We start from the raw sequence: 12,137 nt of genomic DNA on the forward strand, positions 1-12,137 counted from the left end.
GCAACGAGTGCCAGGTGGTCTAAGCCCGGTTTAAAGAACATAATCAAATCTTTTTGAAACTCCAGTTCATTTTTCAGTAACACCTAACTCATGGAAGGGTAACTAACTGTAAAATCCCACTTTCTCGTGGTATGATTTATCAAATGAAGTAAAACTGATCACTGCTGGAACAGAGAACTTAGCAGTATTCTTTCAGTATCCTTCCTCTCCTTTTCTTTCATAGTGATAGAACCCCTTAATTTTGAGTGGGGCACATAGATACCCAAAAAATAAGGACTACATATTCTAACTTTTCATGGGACTAAGTTTCTTCTGGCCAATAAAATGTGAGGCAAGGGGTGAGTGCGATTCCAGGTCACATCCTTACACGGAAGCAGCAGGTCTTCACGTTTTTCCTTTTCCCTTCCCTCTGGCTGAAACGGGGGTGGTGGTCCACCATCTTGGACCATGTGGATGGTGAAATGGCAAGACAGACAGGAGAAGGCTGGACCCTGACTGCTTCCTGGAGCAGAGCTTCCATACTTGGACATTTAAGTGCGAAAGGAATAGACTTATCTTGCTTAAGCCAGGGCTAACTTAGGTTTCCATTACTGCAGCTGAACTGCTGTCTTAGCTCTACAGTTGCTTTCAATCGAAAGTGGACTTTCTCAGAGCAGGATGTGAAGGACCTCTCTCCTCACTGACAGGTATGTCAGAATCTACTGCTGTGGGCACGAAGTACAGAAACAGGGAAGGGGAATTCCCTTAACATCCACTGAATACGATCCTGACTCTTCCTTCCCAGGTTGTGGATGAGACACACCAAGATCTAAAAACCCAGATAAAACAGCTTTCATCCTCCTTGACAGATATTTTTGCTGTTCTTGTTTGTTCTGTTAACTTTAACAATCAGAAGTTCTAAAGCCCAGTCAACTCTTTAGGAAACTGACTTCTACGCCTCTGTGCACGTGTGTATTTTACAGTCAGATGGTTGGCTTAGCCACCCCTGAGTGACGCGGGAGGTTCTTTACCTATTTGCTAAATCTTGCATTTCTGGACAACAAGTTTTCTTTTGAGAAATCAGGGAAATATGTTTAATTCTCCATACTAATAAGTGAGCAAAGAATGTTTTTACTTTGATCGTAGAATGATTAAACCAACACAGCAATAGAGATGTTCCTACCCTACCCTTGGTGTGCGGGGTAGAGGAGAAGACAGCTGAGAAATATTTGCCCTCTAGTACAGGGTGTCTCTGAGGAGTGTGGACTCATGTGCTATTTCCTAAGACGTTTAAGGCACGGGCCACAGTGCCCAGCACTTGCTGCAGTTCTTTACCAGGCTGGGCTTTGCAACGTGCTCATCCCCAAAGCTGAATGGTAGGATCCTTACGGGATGACTGCGGGATGTTTCGAATTCTGGAGTCACACACAGTAGCTGGATTTCGGGAAACAATTAGAACAGTTTTCTGAGAAGAATGCTTACAACGCTGTATGGCTTACAGGAAGCCTTACATACTCTGGACCCACCAGTAATCCCCAGGGGTAGATGGTGTGCCAAGAATCCCCATTTTCTGTTGGGGAAATTGACCCACGGAGAACTTAAGGGACACCTACAAAGTGATGAAGCTGAGAACGGACCCTCGTGTCTCCTCAACTCCGAGCTCTGAGCTTTTCCTGTAGCGCCACGTCCATCACTGCAAAGCGAACCGCGGGCACGTTCTCACCCACACAGAGATAAAACCCTACCACCCCATCCATGCGGGCTGCAGCCAAAGGACTTAGAAGACAATGGAGCATTCCTGAACATGCACTATGTCGCTAAAGAAAGGCTTTGGCAAGACCTGCCTTATGGCTTCACAGAAGATAAGAAACGGCAAAGTAGCTAATGCTTTTTTTGGGGGGTCGGGGGGAGGAGGCTGGAAAATAGTGACTATGTGCCAGTTCCACACAACTGTTAACTTAAAAAAGTTTGTTTTTGGTTATGAAGATTTTCAAGTTCCCACTCTGAACTTGGGTGAACTTTACTGGCATAAGCAATACACGCTCAGATGACGACTGTATAATAAAGATCCTCTGTAGGTTGCCTTTACCTCCATGCACTAAAGTCAGCCTCAGCAGATAAGCATTTCAAAGGCATCCTGGGGCAGTCTAGCTCCACCAACCTTACGACAAAACAACAACATGGAAGTCACTCTGCAACATTCGTGCATTTTAGCAACAGGCAGCTGAGGACGAAGCACACAGCATAAAAGCTAGCCGCTGCTGTGAGCCGCGGCACAAATACTATTCAATTTCACAAAAGAGAACTGACAGACTAAAAGAGGTAGCCAATTTGAACTGAATATTTCACAGCTCCTTTATGTGTAACTAGCTTTTTAACATGGCAGCATCTATGGAAATTATTTCCTTTATTAGTACAAATGCAAATTTTATTTTTTAAAAACCATCACGGTTAAGGTTATAATACCATACGTACCATTTTTTCAAAGTTTACTAGATTGTCAATGAATGTCTTGTTCCCCTCGTGAGTAAATGTCATATCTGCAAAGAAATAAAAGTCACATTCGAATCACTAACAGAAATATGTCATACTACTAAGAAACCAGAATAGCACCATTAGATTATGCTGGAGGATTTGCATGACACTGCAGTTGAAAAAAGCCGATAATAGTTCCTTTTATGTTAGGTGTTTACGTTTCGAAAGCACTTTCCCTGAGCTTAGTAAAATTTCCAAACTGACCCTCTGTTGCACTATCAAGTCAAGTCTTTCAAACCATGCACAGATCCCTGCTCCTCCAATAATCTTTCCAACCCTTTCAGAAAAGTCAGGGCTGAGAGGAGATGATGAGGAAGGTGGAAAGATGGGATCATTCTTCCCAAGGAGGTCAATCTGATTAGGCTCCTGTTCATTTTCTTCCCCACACACTCACCACTGACTCGGCCTGTGCATTTCCTTGGAATTACCTTTAATGAGCAAAGGCATGAAGGGGATGAGAGGAGGGTCCAGCTTGGCTACCGTCAGCCTGTAGGCCCTGTGGTTTCTTGAAGGATCCTTTAGAGAAACAAAGAGATCCTGGTTAATGACTAGTGACACGTGCACCACCCCCTCTACCTCCCAACACACCCAGCCTTGTCATTTCCCAGTCGGGGAGTTTTGAATCGAGTGTAGCTACAAAAGAAAGGTGGCTTCAGTTAAACTGATTTTTGTTTTAAAACAACTTCCTGTATCACATGAAAATAATTTACTTTTTGTTTCCTTTTTTCGTTGACCGGGAGATATGCCTCTAGGGATCCAGGGGAGAGATTCCCATTGAGAGCCCATTTGAAATGTAAAACAACTCCCCAGCTGTGAGATTCCCCTTCTCCTGAAGCACAGCCTCCTTCCTGGGAGCCCAGCTCACCCTCCTACCTGCCTTGCATAGCCAGTCCCGACTTGCCTTCTCTGAAACCCTCCATCACTCCTGCCAAGTCCCACTCACTCCATTTCTGTCCGTTAACACCTCCCAGCCAATGGGGAAAAATAATTTTGGCAAGCCGAGGAAAATGCAGCTTCCAATCCTTAGCCAGCCTGTGCTAGGTGGAAAGGATCCCATTACACTGCTTTTCTTAGTTACACAAATTGACCTTATGTGGGACATAAGTCCTGTTTCAGTTAGTACCTGAGGTGCCGTTCATTAGTCGGACATGCTTGTTTTAGCAGCACTAAAATGGGATCATAAACTTCTTAAAGTCAGACAAGGACAGATAAAATTTCTGAAATGAGAACTTCAGCTAATCGGAAATTGGATTAATGCAGACCGTGAACAGAATAAAGGAGCCACTGTCACTCACCATTAAACTTTCAAACTCCGCATAGAACTTCTTGAACTTGCTTGGCAGTTTCTGTCAAGGAAATGAAAATGCCACACTCATAAGTCACATTCAACATCCAGCTACGTATCGTGTTACCATTTCTAGGGGAAGTTATTACTTTTGGCTCTTAAACATCTCTAAGACAGGCCAGACTGTAATCTGTCTTGTCATTTGAGGATAATCTTAGAGAACTCGTCTTTCCAAAGTCTTAACCTAGTTGAACCAAAACTAACTATGGGTGCTTTGGTCTTAACTGCTTTTATAATGTTTTCTGAAATGGGTTATTCATAGAGAGGGCTGCATTCCCAGACTACAAGTGGTTTGGCATTAACCCTCCACTGTTTTAAACTCTCGCATTCCCACAATTAGGAATTTAGACCAGGGAATATTAGGATTAACAGTTTTGGAAGCTACCTAGGTTCAACCCTCCTCCTCCTCTACGACGTAAAGCTACAAGAGAACAGGGATTTTTATCAGTTTTGTTTATTGCTATATACTGAGGGCCTAAAAGAGTGTCAGGTACAGAGTAAGTGCTCAATACATGTTTAATTGACTAGATTAAACCTGTGTTTTATAGATGGAAGAAATTAAACCTCATAGATTAAATGACATGCCAAAGTCACACAGCTGATGATGGTCAGAGCCTCTGTAATTCACATCTCCTGCCTCCTTTCCTATCGCCTCTATCATATGTGCTATGCTTTCGTACACAAGCATTTCTCCCACAGGATTTCTCTGCCTTGCTATAATACAAAAATAGATAGTTCTATCAATTTAGTCATTTCTCATGGTTATATTTTGGCATATGATTCAATACCACACACTCACACCGTAGGTCAATGATGAATCATCTTTCAATCTATTGCTTAGGTCCTGAGCTTACAGTAAAGCTGAACTTTTCTAACAGGGTCACACCAAGACATAGCAGCGTGATGTTCCCCATCCCGAGACCGTGGAAGTGCTGACCAAGTCCTGGGCCATGAATTCCCCGCTCAGCTCTGCTTCACACAGTGAAGTCTACCATCAACAACTGACTCACCCCATCAGGCCTCTGCAAGCCACCCAAAAGCTCCTCTCTCTTCTTTTTCTCTCTTCTCTGAATGGGTTTGTCACATTCCCATTTAAACACTGTAAACCATCTTATTTTGTTTCTAGGAACTAGTCTCCTTATAATGTCTAAACTCATTGTCCTAGTGCCTCTTTTCAAGTTGGGTTTCAGGGAAACCTGATATCCTCGTTTAGGGGGAAAGGTTCAAAGTGATGAAGGCTGGGATGGGCATCAAGGGATACAAGGGTCTCATGCTCCACGGAGTGTCCAAATCATCACGCTAGGCGATAACTTTCCGTGAACACAGACAATTTACAAAATTAGGAGCGAATGACATTTTTTTTTTTTTTTTTTGCGGTACGTGGGCCTCTCACTGCTGTGGCCTCTCCCGTTGCGGAGCACAGGCTCCGGACGCGCAGGCTCAGCGGCCATGGCTCACGGGCCCAGCCGCTCCGCGGCATGTGGGATCTTCCCGGACCGGGGCACGAACCCGCGTCCCCTGCATCGGCAGGCGGACTCTCAACCACTGCGCCACGAGGGAAGCCCCGCAAACGACATTTTTGGTTAGATCTATCACTCTAGTTCTCTTTCTGTGCTTAGCTGACTTTTGGGTCAAAAGCCGGAGTGCATGTGGTAATAAAACATGTGGGTCTTAATACTATTACCTATCCACATCCCATGCTTTCGGAGCAGGGGTTCTCAACTGGGGGCAATTTTGTACCCACACCCAGGGATATTTGGTGATGTCTACAGACCTTTCCTGTTGTCACAGCTGGGGTGGATGGAGGGAGAGGCGCTACTGGTATACAGTAGATTGAGGCCAGGGGTGCTGCTAAGCCTCCTCCACGGCCAGGACATCACCCCCACTCCCCCGCCCCATACAACAAAGAAGAATGATCCTGCCTGAAGTGTCAAGACCACTGAGGCCGAGAAACTCGGCTCTGGGTTCTTACTCCCACTGGCTTTATCTCAGAGGCGCCTTTCCCCTCTATGCTGCACCATTCCCTTTGCCGCGTGGCTTCACTCTGTTTTCTGTTTTGTTCATCGACTCTCTCACGCGTGTTTTCTAGTTCCCAGAGGGCAGGCACTATTTCCCACTTTGCTCCTGCTGCCATCGTGCTGTTGTCGTGTGGGAAGCATGTGGGAGGGTCTTGGCAAGTCCAGGCAGATAAACCCAAATCAAAGACGCTCAAGAATGAAAGCTCTTCCTACAGAATGATCCAATTACATCTCAACTTAAGAGATAAAGGCTTACGAGTGATGAAAGGTGACTCTCCTCTTTCCAGCAATACGCAAGGATGGAAACACAAGCTCACAGGCTGCTGTGCTCCTTCCTCTCCCCGTGGAATGAAGGACTGGCCAATAAACTCTCTCCCTTTGCTGCCTGTCCCCCCCGCCCCCCAAGCAGCCTCCTATTTCTCTCTTTAGACCAGGAAAGGGGATGCTGAGAGTGTTTCCCCCATGCTACGGCCTTAATGTCTAGCTGCTGTTATGTGCACCTATATCTGGCCTTCCCGGACCCCATGAGGCTTCTTTGATTTTCCCAGCCAAATCATCTGGACTCTGTGAGCATGAAAAGCTGGAAACAAGCTGGGGAAAGCAGACTCTCTGAGAGGGAACCCTAGATCTCCAAAGAGCTGTGGGCTACAAGAAGGGGAGGCGTGCACCCTGGCTTCATTGCTTACATTTATTGGCAGCACTAACTTTTTTTTACTAGCCGGAAGATGACCCAGCCAAATGGCGTGCAGGCCTTACCAATTCCCTCATTCCTATATTCAGGGGATGAGCCGCTGAGTGCAGCATCTGCTGGGAATTTTCAGAGAAACCCAAGACAGAAGGACCTGTGAGGACCTGTCCTATAAACAGTGGAAACATTGAGGAGGAACAGAGAAAGAAAACAGTTTCAAGAGGGAAGTAGGGAAGAAAATGTTTCAAGGAAAACATTTAGAGATGCAAACAGCTGCCTCTGGTGCCTTTTTACAGCAGCATTGCAAATTAAGATCTGTGTTACCTACTCCTTGCTCTCTTTTCGTGTCCCACTTACACATGCCTTTTTATTTTTAGAAAGAGTCTATTTTCGTGTGTATGTTCCATTAGAGATTAATATTTCTTTGACTACATACCACATGTAAGGGGTCAGGCATATTTTGAGTACTTAGCTAATGAAAAATGAAGCCGTTCTCTAGCACACATAACCCACTATCAACAAACCATTAATCGTATTTGCTACAGAAATTCACAACACACCTGCATAACTTTTGCACCAAACCGAATTCTAGTCAACTGTTGCTCCTCCGTACACAGAGAGGTCTGCTAGTAGTTAGGAGATGCTTGGTACCCAGCTGGGCCAAACAGTTGGCCTTCTGGTTAATTCTCCCAGGAGCAAAATGACTACTGGGATAAAAATGGATCTTCTGTCCTCTCTTAATTACAGATAAGGCTTATTTTAAAAGCAAGAAGCAGACATTTCAGAGAACAATAGGATCTATGAACAAGATGAAGTAATCCAAGCAATGCTATACCTAGGAACTAGACTTATTATTATTTACATTGTATAGTCCAGGAAGCTGAGACCCCCCTCATCCCCTCCCCCCTCTCCAAAAGGACAATGCCTTTTAAAATTCACACTCTGAGGCAAAAGGAGACAGGTCACCTCCCTCAAAGTGCCCCACCTTTCCCACTGTTATACAAGCATGAGTGATATTTCTATAAAAAAAGACTCACTGGTGAGCCTGTGTTTTGACTCTTCAGGCAAATTCGCAGCTGGATCTCAGCTGAAGCTTACCTCCCATGTTAGTGCCAAGCGGCTCACAGCAACATTACTTAGTCCCATGACGATGGCAAAAAAGGAATTCAGATTCTTGTACTCCTTACAGCTGAAACACAAGAGGCACATACTGGAGTAAAATGCCACTTTTGAGTGAGATAAAAAAAAATTAGAGTTCTATTTTCTGATGGTCATTAATATTCGGCAGGACTCCTTTATGAGAGCAGGCAATGACAGATTTAATGCTCTGTGTAATTTCCACTTGGGTGACCGTGTTCTGTTGTTTGATTTCTCACTGTAATTTTAGGAAGGTGATGGTTTGGGCCATCTAGGTTCAGGTTTTGAGGAGGAAGTTCAAGACACCTGCCCTAGGGATTGCTATTGTAATCCCAGAGCTTGCTAAAAGCCTTGTTGGACCTGGAGCGAAACATCTCACGGGCTAAGAAGAGAGAAAGCAAAATGTTCTTGGAGACTTCCAGACTTTCAGGCTGAAGCCGGACACCTCAGGCTCTGGCAGCATGAGAGGGAACGAAGGAAAATCACACTGCTGCAGCCGCCAGGGCTTCTACCTGCCATGCAAATGCTTCCAATTTGTTGAAAAATGTCAGCTTACAAATCATGATCCCTATATAGCTAATAACCTAAACAACTGACCAAAAAATGACCTTACTTTGTTTTACCAATGTCGATGAAGCTGATCATTTTGAATCTGTACTTATGCCATCATTAGCTTTTATGAATATATATTTGGGAAGAAGAATATTGTGGACCACCACCAAAGGTTCTTATTAGAATGCAATATTTAGCCCAGGTACTTGGTTTAACTTAAGAAAAAAAAAAAAAAAAAAAGGAATCTTCGACTTCTTTATACCAGCTCCTTGCAAAGGGAAAGAAGGATTCATTTTGCAAGGAGCACAAATCCTTTACCACAGATCAATATGGTTATCTAAGTTGACTACATCATAATTAAATCTTCTTTGGATTAGCATTTTCGCAAAAGGCTAATTGTTGCATGTGCTGCCTGTGTACTCCTTGCAGAGTGATTCATAAGTGGTCTGTGTGGAAATGGGAGAACAGATGTAGAGAAGATATGGTGTGTCTCATGCACCGCTAAGGGAGCAGGCGGGGCCTTCGATGGGCCGGGGCGGTGGCTCTCAGGTCAGGGGCTGAGAGCAACTTCAGAGTCCCTGGACTGAAGGCAGCGAGGCTGGTCATGGACATGTTTGCCTTTGTCCTATCTGTGCGATCATGAAAGCACACGCAGGACTGCAGGGCTGCCTTTCTGCTCACTGCTCTGGTTACCAACTAACTATCACCTTAGGTAAGTCACGAAATTTCTCTCTGCCTCAGTCTCCTCACCTGTAAAAGGCGAGGGTAACATTTGGACCCCCAACTTCACAAAGTTCTGGGCAGGTCAAAGAGCTTCAATAGAATATATTGACGTTCTCTAAAAATATCACGTAAAACATGCCAACTGGCACTAGGTTTAAGATCTCATTCGTGTAGATCTTGGTTTCTGAGTCTGCAATCTTCTCCAGCTGGGTTGTGTGAAGAGTTCTACTGTGTAGGACGGCGCAGGTTAAATGACATAAACCAATTTATTCCGAAGGCCAAATCCACCCATAATCAGAAGGAAGAGAGATAAGAAAGGCAAAGACATTAAAAAAAAAAAATTCCTGAGTTTCTGAAAGGCTCTCCTATGTTGCCCTGTGAAATAGCAGGATAAGGCCCCCAAAGAGTTTCTGGTCTCCACGTCTGTGTGCAGACCTCCCCTCTCCTCCCTTGTTGCACTTAGCACTGCCAGGCTAAGGTGAGGAGAGAATGTGCTCCTGCTAGCAGGGAAGCACATGCTGTCACAGTTTCCAGTCATCTCCTTCCAAGTAAACGGAGGCATTTGTTCCCCGCGATAAGCCTATTCAGGCTCCGGGGGAAAGTGGCTACACTCTGAACCAGAAATTCATAAGCAACATTCTACCAAATCTTTCTTTCAAAAGGCAGTTTTTCCAAATTAAGAGACACCAGCACTTGAATCCAAGAGATCTGGATATCCTGTTGAACTCCCAAAATTTGGCAAAATAATTCAAGGCATTTGGCAAGCTGACATGTGTAAAACGTCGAGCAGCGTTTGCTTCTTTGTTTAGCTCTGGAAATCAGACTCTGTATGGGATCTAAACTCTTTGGCTCAAGAAAACTGCCCAGCTGGGGTCACTTGTGCTCCCCACCTTCCCGCGCTAGAGCTCCCTGGGCTGAGAAAAGAAAGAAGTCTCCCAGCCACAGCCACAGCCGCATTTAGCATTTTATTTTTAGCACTGTGGTGATACCAAAAACAAGGACGTAAACAGGAGGCTGTCAGGCATATCTAAATAGCAGGAGAAGATTAAATTCATTTCAGGGAGAAATCTAACTGGCCCCTGCAGTAAATAAATTGTTTCCCATGAAGTGCTGTTAAATAGAATATTGATAAGATGCTTGCTTTTTCTGATGTTTATGGAGATGATTTTCATGGACCAGGTTAGCTCGCCTTTATGCATTTTATGGATTTTATCGCGGCTGAGTCGGATGCACGGCTGTACGTGCATGTCCCCACTGCCCTCTACTGGCAAGAACGTGTCGAGTTAGACCTGGACTCGCCCAGCCTTTCCAACAGAATTTTGTGCAGAACTTTGCTGAAGGAGTCGTTTATGCGGAAGGAGGCACGAAGTCTGAGTAGTTCAGAGCAAAAAGAGGTCACGATTTTAACTCGAGCATCAGTGCTGCAGGATGTTAATTTATATATCGGTGTCAAGTATTACAAAAGCTAGACAAGACACATCTTTCGCAAGAGTTCAGTGATTCTTACGCCCCTCTGGTTGGTCCTGGTACATAAGGAGATTTTATATCTCACTTTTCTTTTTAAGGTGTAATCTAAGGGGACAAAATGAAAACACAGCGCAAACGTTTTTCTCTCTCCAAGTGGATGATACTTACTGGGCCGCGATCTTAATGAATTTTTTTAAGAGCTGAACACGCTTGCTAGGCTGGGAGCAGAGGCAAATCTCAGTGACAACCCAAAACTGAATTTCATTAAACCTCCTGAGGAACAAATCCAAGTTTGCTGTGGTCTTTTTAAAATGATGCCTTCCAAATGTGTGATAGATTAGCTCCAGCTAGAAGAAAGGAAAACAATGTCATGTCTTTGTTTTTAAATCAAAACACCAACTTGGCTCCTCCATTTGACGTGACAAATTGATACTGGTCAGCAAATGTGAATACAGTCACTGACCAGGATTCAACTTGAACTTCGGCTTGAAGATCTTAATGGCTCAATGAGGCTTGTTCAATCTGTTAACTATAAACTAGGTGCCACTGGCTTAATATACACAGGAAGACAGAGCTCACTGTAAATCATAAAGATTTTTCTTTGACACTGAAAGGCTTTCTAACAGCCTTTATTAATGTACTCAGTGATTTTAAAAAACCCTCGCGTGGCTTCCACACATTTGCAGCACCTGTTGACGTTTACAGGCTGCATCCCGAATTGCCACGATACCTACGAATGAATGCTCTAAACGGAGCACCTTACCTCATGCACACAGCTGAAGAGGTCCCAATCGTAAACTGTCATCTGGTATGCCAAATCTTTGGAGCTCATCAATTCAAAAGTTCCCATTGTTCCAACAGTTGGGCCCTCCTGCTCTGGCAAGGGAGTCTATGAATAATAATGCAAAAATGTATCGGAATCTCAAAACAGACACGCTGAGTGCTGTCAGGGCTTTGAGGGAAGAGGATTCTGGAGAGGCTTCAGGAATATCTTGAAACTGATTTTACCCCGAGGAGAAAAATGCCTTTGCTCTTAATGCTCACTTGCTTCTGTGCCATTTTTATAGTAATCGTCATCACTCTCATCAATTCCACTGACTGAAAAATGTGGACCGTGGCAAATAAGATTCAGTGAAGACTGACCCATGGAAGTTCTCTTCTGCATGGGCCTGGGAGCTCCCAGGGAATGATTCCTTTTCCCTGGCAAACATGTAAGCAGTTCTTAAGGACTTTCTTCTCCTATTTCCCACTGAAGCCATTCCAAAGCAGGTACTGGCATGGTGGTTTTGGATGTTCAGCTACAGTGCTACTTACGATTGCAGGGGCTGGTAACAGTGGTAAAGTTGCTGCATCTCCGTTTCTCATAACACACTGCCTGGGGTGCTAGGTAACAGAGGGCTATGTGATTACATGTGATTATATATGATGTCCAGTTGCTCCACTTTCTGAGAGATGCTGAGCTAGGAATGACAGTCACATGGTCATGGTGTTTTGGGCTAGGCATCAGAAAACTAAACTCTGCTACTTTCTGGAAGACCATTGGTCTAGACTTTCCATCCAACTTATCTCATTTTTATTTTATGGGAAATGAGTTATAGTGCTTTTCCTTAACAAGATGAATGGTTTGTATATATTAGAAACTTACGTGTAATATATTAATACCTATTGATCTCTAATAATATGTTTAAAGTTA

The 12,137-nt window shown here is 44.2% G+C and overlaps 1 protein-coding gene across 6 annotated transcripts in view; it reads right to left on the bottom strand.

Moving 5' to 3' along the window:
- The window catches only part of RAPGEF4 (Rap guanine nucleotide exchange factor 4), a 317,781-nt gene that overhangs the window by 13,288 nt on the left and 292,356 nt on the right, over nt 1-12,137 (bottom strand). For all 6 annotated transcript variants that reach the window (XM_030851867.3, XM_060302243.1, XM_060302240.2 and 3 more), the window contains 6 exons: nt 11,208-11,333; nt 10,613-10,791; nt 7,664-7,754; nt 3,810-3,860; nt 2,943-3,030; nt 2,455-2,519 (listed from right to left, as the gene is read on the bottom strand). In XM_030851867.3, the coding sequence (XP_030707727.1) occupies nt 2,455-2,519; nt 2,943-3,030; nt 3,810-3,860; nt 7,664-7,754; nt 10,613-10,791; nt 11,208-11,333 (600 nt within the window). The remainder of the gene's footprint in view (nt 1-2,454; nt 2,520-2,942; nt 3,031-3,809; nt 3,861-7,663; nt 7,755-10,612; nt 10,792-11,207; nt 11,334-12,137) is intronic.

The sequence above is a fragment of the Globicephala melas genome, chromosome 7 (assembly GCF_963455315.2).
Source record: "Globicephala melas chromosome 7, mGloMel1.2, whole genome shotgun sequence".
Taxonomy (NCBI): domain Eukaryota; kingdom Metazoa; phylum Chordata; class Mammalia; order Artiodactyla; family Delphinidae; genus Globicephala; species Globicephala melas.